The sequence below is a fragment of the Gymnodraco acuticeps genome, unplaced genomic scaffold (genome assembly GCF_902827175.1).
Source record: "Gymnodraco acuticeps unplaced genomic scaffold, fGymAcu1.1, whole genome shotgun sequence".
In the NCBI taxonomy this organism is placed as follows: domain Eukaryota; kingdom Metazoa; phylum Chordata; class Actinopteri; order Perciformes; family Bathydraconidae; genus Gymnodraco; species Gymnodraco acuticeps.
This window is the reverse complement of record NW_022990295.1, coordinates 944,404-960,129: the sequence shown is the minus strand read 5'-3', so window position 1 is coordinate 960,129 and position 15,726 is coordinate 944,404. Positions and strand designations below refer to the sequence as shown.

At 43.5% G+C, this 15,726-nt stretch overlaps 2 protein-coding genes across 3 annotated transcripts in view; one reads left to right on the top strand and one right to left on the bottom strand.

The window, feature by feature from the left end:
* Positions 1-15,240, bottom strand: part of trappc12 (trafficking protein particle complex 12) — a 42,068-nt gene extending 26,828 nt beyond the window's left edge. The window contains exons 1-3 of one of the 2 annotated variants that reach the window (XM_034222479.1): positions 15,206-15,240; positions 13,401-14,727; positions 11,847-11,963 (exon numbers count right to left, since the gene is read on the bottom strand). In XM_034222479.1, the coding sequence (XP_034078370.1) occupies positions 11,847-11,963; positions 13,401-14,727; positions 15,206-15,240 (1,479 nt within the window). The other variant, XM_034222480.1, reaches the window with a different exon arrangement.
* A 104-nt stretch (positions 15,241-15,344) lies between these two features.
* Positions 15,345-15,726, top strand: part of eipr1 (EARP complex and GARP complex interacting protein 1) — a 57,416-nt gene continuing 57,034 nt past the window's right edge. The window contains exon 1 of the mRNA XM_034222481.1: positions 15,345-15,589. Within this exon, the coding sequence (XP_034078372.1) occupies positions 15,548-15,589 (42 nt within the window). The 5' untranslated portion in view covers positions 15,345-15,547. The remainder of the gene's footprint in view (positions 15,590-15,726) is intronic.

Genomic DNA, 15,726 nt, shown 5'->3' with positions numbered 1-15,726 from the left:
CATGCATAAATAACATTTACAGAAAACCACTTATTGATTGGTATTGAGAAATATCTTCAGAACTTAACTTCAGAAGTAACACGATGCTTCACACACTATATACGCACACCCATTCGGACAAATGTGCACACACACCATCCTCTATCTCTTGTTAACACACACACAAACGCTTATTCATAATTAGTCTCGTCGCAAGTTTAAAAGGGGTGAGGCTTCTAAAATGTGTTGACGATCATAAGTTCAGCGCGCCTTTCCTTTGGCGAGTGAAAGAAAAAAACCTGCATAACAAAGCTTGATGAACAAACGAACGCCCACTTGTTCTCTCTCAAAGACCCGAAGCCTCCAGGCTAAACAGACTTAAAAAGGCTTCCTCACTCCAGCTTTGGTTAACACCCGTGCTACTTTAATTAAGACCCGGCATTTTGGATTACACAGAGGGTGTGGGAAAAATACATTTGTAGTATGCCATGAGTGCATGCCAGTCTTTGCAACAGTGGCTAACTTTACTTTGATGCCTCTTTAGTTGGACTACAGACTCTTGAACCAGGGGACAGAACATGCCCTCGAGCTGGAGGACGGCCTGTTTCCTACTGTACTGATATGTACTTCACATAGCAGCCATTTTGTCTCCCAAAGGCAATCTCTGGGTTCTTCAAACGGTATCACCGAGAGACGCCAAGACACAAACTGGCATTATATATTGTGAAGACACCGTACTAGCTCATGGCTTGTAAGATAACTCTACATAACACTCCCAAAGATGGAATCAACACAGCCTCCAAGTTCTAAGTGATGCTCCTCTGGGTAATATTAACCACTGATTGACTAGTGGGCTACTGGATAACTTTTGATGGTTTGGTTGTCAACAATAACAGAATGTTCCACTTTCCTTTTCCTCTGAGAGTGGTTCTGAAGTGTTAAGGAGAACTTCTGTCTCAGGCCTGATTCACATCAAAGACTCACAAAGTACAATGCTTCCCAATATTGCAAGACCTGAAGTTGACGCCGCCTTCATGAGGTCACTGATTGGCCATCAGTTTGTACTGATATGTAGTATTGTGCTGTAAATATACTTGTAAATACTGTAATTACATAAGTAATTGTTGTGGTCTGGAAACCTACTGATGTTACTATGGGGAGGATACATCAGACAATTCAAAAAGGTAGAAATGTTAAAGGTCCCATGTCATGCTTTTCCGGTTATTACCCGTCCCCTTGTGTGTTATGAAGGTTTTTATGCATGTAAACAGCCTGCAGAGTCAAAACCCCTCAAAGTACACCCTGTAGCGAGTAAAACTCTAACACAGAGTTTTCATGTTTACTTCCTGGGTATCGCTACGTAGGGATACCCAGTAGCCACGCCCAGCGCTATGGCCGCACCCTCTGCCAGCCTTTCACGAAACAAACCTTTCAGCGAATCATGCCGGATATGTACAGCGTAGGGCACTGAAGAACGATGCTGTTCCTACTTTGTTTGGACCAGCGGGAGATTCGGGTACACAACAAAAGGCTTTCGACACTGTCAATCACCCCATTCTGATTGACAAGCTAAAAGCAATTGGTTTTGATAAACTATCAGTGAGCTGGATGCAATCCTACCTGGAGGGGAGAGAACAGATGGTGGAGGTAAACGGTACTCTGTCGCCCCCCCTCCCAGTGAGCTGTGGTGTTCCACAAGGAAGCATATTAGGTCCGTTACTGTTCCTAATTTATGTAAATGACATGTCATCAGCATGTGACTGCAACTTGTTCCTGTTCGCGGACGACTCAGCCCTGCTGGTCTCTGACAGGAACAGGTTGCAGGTTGAAAAAACCCTCAGCTCCGAGCTCGGCAGAATCTGCACCTGGCTCGCCGATAATAAATTATCATTACACCTGGGTAAAACAGAGTCCATTCTCTTCGGTTCGAAACATAACCTCAGCAAATCCGACGACTTCTCAGTTGCAGTGGGCGACATTATTGTCACAAGTAAGAAGGAAATTACATACCTAGGATCTATTCTTGAGGCAAACCTCTCCTGTGACAAAATGGCATCCAATGTAATAAAAAAAGTCAATCAAAGAACTAGATTCCTATACCGGATCTCCTCTCTGGTAAACAAAAACACCCTGAAAACTCTGGCAGGAGCACTCATTCAAGGGTACTATGACTATGCTTGCACGTCATGGTACCATAGCACCTCCAAGGCGCTAAAAATAAAACTTCAAACCTCGCAAAATAAACTGGTCAGAGTCAGACTACTGCTTGACCTTTCATCTAGAACCCACCTCACCTCTGCCCACTTTGACAACCTAGGATGGCTTAGAGTAGACGACAGAGTACAGCTACTTGCAATGGGCCTGGTCTACAAGATCCACTACACCTCTATGGTACCCATGTACATGTCAAAATTCTTCCCAAAGGTCAAGGAATACCATGATCATAACACCAGAGGGAGCTCCACAAATCATGTGAAACCCAGATTTGGCACAAAAAAGGACTTGGTATGTCTTAAATGTCCGGTTAGGATGTATTAGAACGAAATCTAAAATGAAAATTGTAAACAAGCAATCTGTATGTAAAAAAACCACCTGTATGTAAATTGTAAATAAGCCATCTGTATGTCAAATATGTCTTATATGTCTTAAATGACATGATGAATTGGAAATGGGGGACCCTGATGTAAACAAGACGAAAGTCTTTCTCTGGTCTGCATCCCCTTAACAATTGTATGTTTTGAGCTGTACTGTACTGTACCCAATATACAAGCTGTTAATAAACTTTTCAATCAATCAATCAATCAACCTGTAAGAATTCATTGTTGTTTGTGTATTTATGATGTTTAAAACAAACAAGGTATCTACCACGACTGTTTAAATGGGTAAACGTTTTTCGGACTGCTAAGTTGGGATCGCGGAGAAATGCTCTCCGCAGACCCATTCTCACTGCGTTATAAACCTTTTTCTTACTCAATATCAAGCCACACTTATTGTTTTTACTTCGGCTGCGAGTGTTTGTGTGTGCTCAGGATCAGTCTCGCTCGTTCTTGCTGTATTTGTTTCGCCGACACGGAAGCCCTGTCTGCTCCTCACAGCAGCTCCTCACGAGCAGCTGCACGTCGCTTGACCAATCAGAGCACACTGGGCTCACAGGGAGAGGGGGGCAGGAGCTCGAACAAGCCGTTTAGGACAGAGAGAGAATACCGGTGAATACACATACTTTACAGAGATGCTGTATGAGAAACCAATGTGAGTTTGGAAAATTGCACAATATAAATCTATTCTAGTAGACCTCAACAATGGAATTATGATCAGTAGAAATGGCCATGACATGGGACCTTTAAGAACTAATCAGAACAGCCACAAAACCTGGATACAGGAGTAACAGGTACCAATCGTCCAAATAAGGATAATGACACAAAGAAATCCTATAATTTATTTTCAAGTGTGGGTAAACTAAACCAAAAGGAACAATTACACCTCACACAGGACCAGTGTGATAATACAGTATTGTCTTATTTGCTGACGCTAATATGGACATTATTACACTCACTTTGTACTCTGAACCTGGTAGGGTAAAGTCTGTTTAATGTCTGGTCAGAATGATTGGGACATTACAGATCTCACATAAAGCTCCTCTGGGTAATGTCTAGATACTTCTTAGGCTCACAGTGCTTCAGTAATATTCAGAAGATCACCGAAAAGAGTAGGATTCATGTATTCATGAATGTGTGAACAGAACCTCATGGTAATCTAACCAATAATACTGATTACGAAATATTTCAGGCCGAACCAAAGTAGTGGACAGTGGTCGTGTCCTTGTGGAACCCAAGCAGGGGAGGACTGGCCATCTGTAGAATCTGGAGAACCACAGAACGGCCCTTTAGAAAACAATTGTTTAACGTCATCATTTAAGTTGCGCTGACGGCCGACCGGGGGGCGACAGCGGCCGCTAATGCAGTGTGGTTCTTATCTGTCAAAATCACACACGAAGAAGAAAAAAGACCGGCCACACGAAGAGAAGGGATTAGACGCTGCGGCAGACTGAGAATGAAAAAACATGGATAAAAATCAAAGAAAACGAAAAGAAAAAGGTGGGGCCGAGAAGGCAAGAGAAAAAAAGGTGAAGTCACTCGCAGGTGAAGCATATATATGTCACAAATTGACAGATATTTTTGGCAGCAGCGCTGCTACAAGCTCTATCATCAGCAGCTTAGAACAAGTGCAAGATGATGAAGAGAATGATGAGGGCGCGAGTTCAGATATACAGCCAGCCTCCTGGGTTTATGATGAGGGACAGAGAGTTGAGCTGTTGGAAGAACCAGCTCAACTGGCACATACAAGTGCAGGGCAAGAGCAAGAGAATTATCCCTTGAACTCAGTGGCGTTTTCTCCTGGAGGCCAATGGAAGCCAGGCTTCCCCTGTTTTTTTGGATTGTAATAAATAAATAAAAACACTTTGTTTAGTTTCGGTAATTATTCTGTGCTTTGTGTTGCTGGCCCGTCTCTCCCTCATTCTCATTGAGTATTTTACAAAGAGTGAAACAGCGCCCCTCTAGATGTTATGGTGAAACAGTAGATTGCACTCTCTGTTGCGAGAGGAGCCTAGCCGAAATTGGCTTCCCTTGGTGAAAAAAAAGGAGGGATTGACCAATCAGTTGAGGCTCACGTCATGCCCCTGCCAACCTGTGATTGGTCAGGGCCATGCCAAGACCAATCCAGAGGCGGCTGGCTTCCCTTGCCTCACAATCCAATAAAATCGCATCAACTTCAGTTTGTACTGTAATACAAACTATAATATACTTTCTAGGGCATCACCGCCCAAGCAACTGAAGCAAGTGCAATTATGGAGGGTGGAGATTTGAAGTATTTCATCAAAAAATAATTGTACTAAACTTCTGCTACAGCAGCAACTAAAAATTAAATCTGATGACAGGCCAATGCCCAAACTGGAGCTGTGTACAGAGAGGAAAAAAGGAGCGAATCGGACGTAAAACTTTAAATAAAAAACAGCGGATTTCTAACATTTGACATTTCATGTGGCCGGACTGGGTCAGTTTCCAGGGCTGAATTTTTGTCCCAGTCCGCCCCTGAACCCAAGTGACATACTGTTGTGTGCCACAAGCCAATAAAACAGCAGTGTAAAACAAAAGTGCCATACCATCAGCCCCTTTTAGATCTCAGTGTCACTGCAAAAGCATTGTTATGGTCGCCAATAGAAATGATGTCAGGAAGTACAAAAACAAGACCCAAGTTGTGATAAACTGAATTGATCCTTTATGCTGGCAGACCAACAGGCTGAACACTCTCTGTACTTTTACAATAGGCCTGAGCGTATAGCTGCTGCCAACATAAACAGAGCAAGGTGAAAACAACTAGCGCTACGGTTTAAACATGCCCTTCGGCGCTACAAAAGCTGACGGTGCATTACCCAGGCCCCGGCTTGCAAGTGTAACTGGTGGCGGAAATGACAGCTATGTAAAAAGGTTACGATAATGACAAGTAAAGGTTACAGCAATGATATCAAAGTGCGATGCAGCAGCTGGGTCGTTGCGGTGATTATGGGGGTGTGTCTGTCTGACCCAGCCAAGGTGTCTCTCTTCCTCTTCCTCTTTCTCTCTCACACACACACACACACACACACACATATATGCTGGCCCCTGGCCCAGACGGCATCACACTGTGGGAGGGAAGAGAGGTTAGAGTCTCTGGTGGATAGTGCAGGGGGGGGGGGAGAAAGAGATGAAGGAGAAGGAGGAAAGAGGAGGGGGGCTGATTGCTAATGAGAAAGACAGATGAGGGTAGCTCAGGGTGCTGCTGAGCCAGAGACTAGCCCACTGCTGACCACACCACAGAGGTCACTGGGAAGACAAAGGGAGAAGTAGAGGGGGGGCCAGGACAGCATACCCAAACTTAGATGTATCAAATCCAAATAACCAACATTTTTAAAACCGGCGGAAAACTTATAGAACAGTGTAGCTATAAAAAAATGTGCTTCCATAGTTGAAAAAGAGCCAATTGGATTATCAAATGATATAGAAAATGTGTAGAATTAGAGATTGGATTTTCTCATTTTAAGCTAATTATATTGAGGCGTTTCAGGCAGGGGGAGTGTGTGGGAGAGAAATTCCCTCTGGAGGGAACTCTGGGATTTTAGCCTTTCAAGACCATTACAAACAAACCTATAGACATTCACTACAAGAAAGGGAATACCCAAAAAGCAAAACAGGTCCCCTTTAAGATATAGAACATATCAAAGTTACATTTTAGGTTTATCCAGATGCTTCTCAGCAGCCTATTGCTACAGTGTCCCCCGAGCATATGAAGTTTTAGACTACATGAAAATTCAGCAGAAAGACATTTTGAATGTGCATGTCAGAGTGTGTACCACCAGAGCAGCTCTCCTACCGAGACTGAGTGATGATAGGAGAGAGATACATACAAAGAGAGAAGTAGGACATGCAGAGTCTTAGGTCTCTTGTGGGTTGAGTGAAGTCAGTGTGTACTCAGTGCACATGTGTGTGTATGATCAGAGTGTGTGGTGGCAGTGGGTGCAGTCACACTCTGGCTCTGCAGCATGACTCATACCAGCTCATAGGAACACACACACACACACACACACACACACACACACACACCCACACACACACACACACACACACACACACACACACAACACACACACACACACAACACACACACACACACACACCACACACACACACACACACACACACACACAACACACACACACACACACACACACACACACACACACACACACACACACACACACACACACACACACACACACACACACACACACACACACACACACACACACACACACACACACACACACACACACACACACACACACACACACACACACACACACCCACACACACACACACACACACACACACACACACACACACACACACACACACACACACACACACTATGTGATTGATCAGCTGCCATGGCAACATAAAGCTGCACCAGGCTACACTTTTAATGGCAACATGTTTACTAAAATGTCCTCCGTGTGTGTGAGAGCGTGTGTGTGCTCGTCAACATCCCCATTTTCTCAATTTCAACTTCCCCTCCCAGCTTAGTGATGTACATCACCTACGACAGCTTTGATCTATGAGTTTATTTGATCTTAGAAGTTTCATAATTTATTGGTAAGTAAATCATATGAATGCAAGTAGATGGTAGTAGAAGGAGGCTGCAGATGGTGTCTGATTCATTCATCAGTGGGAGTGACTCAGTCAATGACTATTATGTCAGCAAAGCCGTCACAGAGAGGGCTGCTGTGATGGAGACCAGGCAGAGATCCTTATTAGGGAGCGGGATGTGTTGGCTCCACTCTGGGTGATGCAGGGCATGGAGAGGCTGTCCTTCAGCTGGAGGCCCTGGGTTCAAGTCACCAGCTGTATCGAAGTGGTTTTGAAAAAGATACTGAACCTCAAGTAGCAGCTACAGAGCTGGTCTGACCTTTGGACTTACAGTAAAAAAGAGGTGATGCCCAATGACATAACATGCTCTTTTGCAATTTGACGCATGAAATGGAATATATCATAGTGGCTTTATATTCATCAAGGCAAGATCTAAGCCTTTTAAAAGCATTTGTAATGATATTAGGAATGAACCATAAGATCATGGGTATCACTGATGGGAGTGAGAATACCAATACATCTTTTGGTATTTGTTTTATTTAGTATTTATGACAAACAGTGCTTTTTCGCCAGTAGCTACTAGGATATGTTAAAAATGGTCATTCTTAAATGCTACCCTTGAATGCATCGGCATCAGTGCGGAAAACACAATTTTTAATATGACTAAGCCACTGCAACTGCAAGCAGTTGTCTTGGTTCAAGGCAAACAAGAATAAAAAGACGCCAACTAGACGAGAACATGTATGGTTGCATATATAGTGAATGCTTAAGGGATACTGACCACAGCAAGACCTACAGTCTATGGGAACAAACTGCACATTTCCACTTGGAGCTGTAGGAATGGCAGATAGTTGCTGTTGCCAAGAACCCTTGAGCAAATGTCAAAAGATCAAGCATCAACTGAATCCTTTGTCTATCATTAATTATTTGACTTACTAAATCTACAACAACAATACAATTCTATAAATATTTCTTTTATTTGACTAAATTGATGTATTGTCTTTGAGCAAGGGCTGATTTTCAAGTTGTCTAGTGATGCAGACAAGGCTAACATGAATGTTAATATACTACAAATGGCTAAGATGTTGACCAAGAAGAAAAATGGTGTGTGTGTCGGTATGCATATGTGAGTGTGTGTGTCCTCTCCTGTTCCACATGTCTCACACACACAACTTCTCTTTTCTCTCTCTGCTTGTCATTCCTTGACATCTCTTCTGTAAGCCTACCTCACCTCTCTGGCTCACTTTCCCTTGCCTCTTGCTCCAGGGAGCCACCCACACCAATTGGCAGACAGCGTATGATCCTCTCTCACACACACACACACACACACAATCTCCTACACCATATAGTGCAGTTGACTGCGAGCTGAAAGTACCATCTTGTGTGTGTGTATATATACACCGAGTCCAGAAGGCCCTTGAAATATGCACAGCAGTCCCATGCATAATACATGGGCACAGCAGGAGAAAAGAACTTGTGAGCCGAGTGGATCTCCACCTCTCCATCTCCCCCCTCCACCCATCCTCCTCTCGCCACCCCACTGTCTGCTGCTGCTGCTGTGCATATGTTTTAAATAACAGCCGTCTCTCAGGGTCATTTGTGGGTCAGAAATGATGATGGAGGGAACGCATGAGGGCAGGAGAGATAGATGGATGGCTACAGGAGAGGGAATGAGGCGAGACTGCACGGTCACAAAGAAAGACAGGCGTTTTTATGCATAGCAGAACTACGTGATAAGAAGAGAAAGGAGAGCAATGATTCAGTGTTTTCCCTGCGCCGAGGCCTGACCGCCCAGCAGTGACAGGACATGCTGACTGTCAGAAGGTCAGACAGGCTGCAGGAACCACAGCATGCTTAGCTGTGCTAACCTACCAGGGGTTTTGTCATTTAACTCCAGAAAGTGAGGTGATCTGCCCAGGAAGCAACTGCTGCACGGCACACATAACTTAAGACCCTTATTAAGTTTGACAATCTGCTTTGGTGTCTCCTTTTTCTTTTCTTTCGGTCTTTGTCTTCCCCTCCTGCCTCGATTGGACTCCTTTGTTTACTTCTGTAACATAGTGACGTAACACTCGCTCTTCTATTGGCAAGCATTCCAACACATTATAGGTGATAGGCTAACAGGCAGGACATATGTAAGCGGTTGACAAATCAGAGCAGACTGGGCTCTGGTTTCAGACAGAGGGTGAAAAGAGGTGCTGCAGCACAGGCAGTGTGAGAAAAACAGAGCTTTTTGAACATTAAAGCATGGAGACATGTCCCAGTAGAGGCAACAAATACAAATGTGCCTCTTTAAAACAAACCATCTGCATCATTATTACGCATGTCCCAATTAAGTAGTTTTTGCCCCGATTCTGAACCAAGTTTTTAATATGCTGTATGTCTGCAGATACAGTCTGATCCCATTCTGATTAAATATGTATCTGACACATTGAAATAACAGCTGCAGCCTACTTCATCTGATGCACATTATTCACAAATAACTTGATCCAAATAATGAAGGGCATGCTTAAAGCAGGGGTGGGGAACCTTTTTCCTCTCAAGAGCCATTTACATTTTTTCAACATCCTTATAAATGATTGATCTCTGCTTAAAAATACTAAAATCACAGCCCATTCATTTCGCCTTCCTTTCATGCTGTGCAAAGAAAAAGCAACTTCTTAATCCAGATATCTCACCATGACTCACGCATGCACGTGCACGGTTGTGGCATGACCACCCAAACAGAAAGATATGGACATGTGTGTGCAAATGTATTTAGTTTCCTATCCATGTGAACATATGCCATACATCTTTGCATACATTCACAGTAAATATGTATTCAGTATGATAGCTGTCTAACAGAAGTTAAATTCATTTCTCACTTATTCTGACAATGTACTTAACCCCAAATAAAAGAACACAATAAAAAGAGTTGTTAAATAATAGTGAAGTCACGTTGTAATAACAATAACTCATCTCTCTCTCGTTTTATTTTTCAGCTTTGCCAAAAGCCACTGTGTCAAGTGTCCTTCCTGAGTTGCCGTCCGGAGTTGTCCAATATGGCGGACCATCTCGCACATGCGCAGTACAGATCGGGCAGGGGGACGGATCGGGTAGTGACAGCGTGTACGCAAATTGACGTGCTTGATGTGAACGAGCATTTTGGTTAAAGTTGCGCATGCGCTATGAGCGCACATACGGGTACTTCTCAGGCATGCTGGGTAATCTGTGACGTTTCACCCTCTCAAAAGTTGGGCCATTTTATCATCATGCGCTAATGAGCAGCTCTCATAGGAATGAATGAGGCCCCGCCTCCCACGCTGTATCCAGTTCTTATTATACATCCATGGTGCTCTCCGGCAGAACTGCACCCCTGTCAGACGAGACATATACTACGTGATGACACGTTAGGCTCGTGTTGTGTTCAAGGACCCTGACCTGGGCCAGGAAAAACAGGCACTCGCTTGTTTAATTCTTTTGCGGTCTAGATTTCTTTAATTCTTTTCTTTTTTGAGTGTGTTTATAAATTACCTCGAGGGCCGTACCAAATGGTCTCGCGGTCCGTATACGGCCCGGAGGCCGGAGGTTCCCCACCCCTGCTTTAAGGTATGAATGGAAGAATTTGTCTCCTGGAATCAGCTACAGAGAAGATCACTGTTTTTAACCAGCCATCAACTTACTCACAATTGATGTTATTTAACAACAGCTATTATGACAAGACACAAGATATGTTGGTCATTTTAACCGCTGAAATTGGTGGTATGCGCAGTCTAAAATGAAAAAACTGCTTACATAATGTTTTTATAGTGATCTTTGCTAATGAGAAAGAGTGAGGAGAAATAACAGCTTCATTACCATCAGAATTTAGTATATTTTGCTACTCCAATCACCGGTGCAACTAAATCAATTTTCCCATTCACACACACTCATTTCCACTGTTTGGCTCCACACCCTGGCTGCAACACTAACAGGCTGAGGTAGACACAACACAGCAGAGTTCTGCTTGCTCTGGACAACTCTAATTGTTATTATTTCATCAATACATCTTATCTAGCATTATGAGAAATACTATATTTTTCATAGCCTCTGCCAGGTACACTGCAGTCCAATGCACCTGCACAGTAGCAAATGCACACTTAACTCCTATAGCATAGCATATAATTGCATGTTTTACCCTAACATTTACTGTAAGTGTACATACTCCTCCTCTGTGATATTGACTATAAATATATTAGCACAATAAATAAAAAAGTGTGTATCCCGGTAGGAAAATAATAACTATAAAAGCACCTTCATTCTGGCCCAGTGAAATCATATTAACAGTCCTCATCATCAGATGAAGATAACTCAGTTGATGGAACTGTAGATGTTGTGAATAATGAAAACTAGGCAAAACTTATCTGCTGATGCAGACTGTGTGATACATTTTTCAAATCTGGCACAGGATCATACGCGAACCTTGAGGGGAGATTGTTTTATCAACAACAGTTTCAGGGTCAGGAGTGAACGGTCAAGCTAAGAGGTTGTTCCAACTGCATGCTTATTATGCAAAGACATCAATTATCACAAATGACCACCAAAGCTAAAATAATGATGACTATACTGCAACAGTAGAGGCACTGGCACAAAGTGGATGATGCTCTGAACCTGCGAAAAGAACAGGAACAAACGGGTCACAGAAAGGAAGAAGAGCAGGTGACTTACGATGAGACGTTTGAGGCCCGTGAAGGACTGCTCCACAGAGTTGGCGGTGAGGACCTGACGCTTCATTGCCGCCGCTTCTCCCAGGAAACGAAGCATTAAGTCTTTAACAGCATCGCCCTGCAGCAAAACACAGACACATGCATTTAACATCATGAAATAGCACATAATAGAAGTGCATATGCCTTAGTCATGTCATGCTAAAAGAACCTGAAAATGACATGCAGGATTTAAAATATCAGTACTTTTTGAATCAACAATAAAGCCGATTGGGGCAATTTTCTTTTAATAAACTTAATCTGGACATCCTTAGTTCTGGATTTAAAAACAATCAGTTAAAAATATATTCTGCCCAAATAGGAAAGAAAAGAAAACAGGTTCAGAATACTCTTTAATCCAGCTTTAGAGTGGATCTAATTTGTTTGCTGAAAATGGGCTTTTAGTAGGCATAAACACCAAGATGATGGAAAAAAGAAATCCTTGATTTGTATTCATTTATTCAGGCAGGCATTCAAACACACTGAGGAGGATAATGAACACAATCTAAGCTGGGAGGTGGACGTACACCATCACATTTAATTGAATAAATAAGTGAATTGATGTTTCATCACTCAAGAGTTGTTATTACAAATACATGTTACTGTTGAAGGAGCTCAGAGGGAGTTTATGAGGGAAAAAAACATGACATGGTGACACAATAGCCAATGAAGAGTGTGTGTACGACTGCTTGTTGATGAGTGGCAAGTGTCCACACGCTGCCTGTTGTGCCAGAGCATCATTTGAGAAATGTGTTAAACCAAATGGATGATCATGGTGGAGCCCAAGCCTTGATAAATGCCTTACCTTTAACATTAGAAGATTTTAAACATGTAGCTACAATCTTTACACAAATGACCGTGTCACTACTATTGTCATGTCCTAGCTGCTTTTCATGAAGAATGTGATAAGAGCGTTGTGCTGAAATATAATACTGCTAGAGCTGAAGCAATTTATCGATTGATGTATCGTCACAATCGTTACACCAGCAACCATTTTCTCTTCTCAAGTGTTTTGCTGCTTTTCTGTGTTCATAAATATTAGAATGAAATTGTTCTTAATGGTTGTTTGGAGCAGACACGGCATGTAAAAGTGTCTCAAAACTTGTGAGGGTATTTTTATTTAACTGTTTTTTACCTGACTTTAAGTCCCTAGTATAGAACAAGCTTCAAAAACACTATCTGACATTTCCCATGATGCAGACAGATATAGCCAGGCATATATGGGCTACTACTATCATATTGAGTTTGTATGAAATTATGTTTTTGTTAAACGAATGTTTAATATGCATGATAAATAATTGTTTTGCGACAAGCCTGAACCTGAGCTGTTTGATGTTGTTATACTGTGCCATCAACTCAAGCTAGCCATTTTTCAGTAGCTACTTTCACCAGCATGTAGCAATACTTTAGGAAAGTAAATATGCACATGCTTCTCAAACCTCAGTGTTAAAGCCCTGGTTAACAGCCTATATAACAGCTCTCAAAACTTTCCAAAGAAATATGTTGTCTGAAGTCTCACCTGAAGGTTGTCAAACTTGAGTCCGGGCATAGTGAGTCTGGTGGTCTCTACATAGGCAGGGCTGTACTGCTGGGTGGCCACAGAGATCAGCAACTTCCTGGTCTCCTCAGATGGCAGCCAGGAATCATGGCGCCGGTCCACCTCACTCAGGCTCAGCGCTGTCGCAAATGGGTCATCACTGCCCGAAAACACAGCCTGGAGCGTGTTGAAGGGCTGCGGCTGAGGGGCTGGGGCAGGGGCTTGAGCTGGGGCTTCTTGGGATGGAGGAGGTTGCGCCTTGGTGGTGGATTCAGATGGGGCAAACACTGAACTAGGAGTGGGAGCACCAGAGTCCAGAGCTCCACCGGGGTTGGAGATGGAGGAGGAGGTGGAGGAGAGCTGGCGCTCAGGGGTGGGGGCTATGGACGCTGGGGTGGCACCAGGAGGGATGTCAGCATTTGGGTTTGAAACAGAGATGAAGGAGGAGGGGACAGTGAAGGAATCAAAGAAATCTGAGGCTGGGTTGACATGTCCGTTATCATTGAAGAACTTACTGAGGCTGGGGCTGGGCTGGCACACGAGGGGGGCCATCAGCTTGCTGGGGGTCACTGCCTCACTGGTTTCTACACCGCTCCCCATGCTAAAACTGGGGGACTTGATGAGGGTGGGCTGGAATCCATCGGGCACCAAAGACTTTGGATGGGTGCCATGGCTGAATATAGTGCACACCGGCACAGAGTAATCTTTCGTCTCTTGAGCTTCTAGTAGTGACGGTTCCCCACTGTTGGGATCAGACGGGCTGTGCTCGTCAACTTGGAGTGAAACACAGGATATCACCTGCTCCTCAGTGTCTGTCTGCTCCCTGGTTTCTTCATCCACTTTCTCCACAGAGCTATCCTTCTCCTGTTCCTCCACTGTAACTTCAATCTCAGTCGTATTCTGACCTATTTCACCTTGTTCCTCTTTGTCGACTGATGTCTCGTGAAAATGATCTTCCTCCTCCACTGCATCTAGAAAGGAGTCCATGGGGGCTACGTCGTCGTCGTCGTCCTCCTCCTCACTGTTGTTAGGCGAGTCAGAAATCAGGACGCTCTCCATCATCTGGTCATTTAGCTTGTCCATCAGGCTCTCTGAAGGTGTAGCACTGCTGTCTTCCTGGGGGGTGGAAAACTCCCCGCCCAAGTCGATGCTCTCTACCTGGGGAAGGAGATTTTCTCTGAGTGGGGTTTGGCTGATGGTTAGCTTTGGAGGGTCTGGGCCTGGGGCTTCAGCGGTTGCATCTTCCACTGTGATCTCCAAGGTGACTGGCCTCTGAGCAGGAGCCTCCTCACTGTCCATCTTACTGCTCCTGAAAAATCAAGAAATGCCTTTTGATGTAATGTAAACTGTGACAGACTCATACTCTCTGCGTAATTGTACAACACTGTGCAGCATTTTTCTCAATCACTTCCTGTCAACATAGGTAAACGCTATTTTTTACGAGCTCTAGTCATCGTCATTGAGCTTACGTTCACAGTTACATCTGGAGATAAACGAGTCAGCTTCAGCTCTTTTATCCGTGCTTAACGTCCTGTCACGAAAGAGCCGTTAGCAGATATATCGCAGGTTCGCTGTCTGTGTATTACTGGCTATCTGGCTAATGCTACATTAGCCGGTTGGCTATCAAGCTATTTTAACTAAGCAGCTGGTTGCAAATGTAGAAAACATGCTCGACTCATAGCTCTCCTCGTTTTAAAAAGCACGAAACATACTACCGCGATATTCTTATAAAACCGAAAAGGCAAACAACAAATACAAAACTGAAACAAACACGATTATGTTCTTACCTTACTGCACTGACAGATATACATATACTGCGCATGCGCAGTTCCAAAGGAAAGCTGCATCTACGGTATTCAAGAGCAGACACATTTCATGACGCTGATATTTTGTATTCCCGACGTTTTTTACGTAACTTTAAAAACCTTTAGAACGTTGCACGGCTGTCGTTACGTAGTTTAGTCCTAGGCTTCGTTCTTTCCAATTCTGAATCGCGGAAGTGGATCAACTGTGTTGTGTTTGTGCAGTACGTGGTTCAGATGCAGTATTTTTGTAGTGTTTTGACCGTGAGACGAGGTTTATAAAACACAAATAAAACGCTAAGAAAGCTCTGGGAAACAGACTGAAACATGGAGGACGACGCTCCTGTCATTTATGGACTCGAATTCCAGGTACTGTCACCATTCATTATGTGTTTACCATAGACTGTATATTTATATATTTATGTTTACCCGGCTGAAAGCTTTACTCCATTCTGTATACTTCTAAGCAATTCTCTGATCTATTGTACAGTATGAATATTATTTTA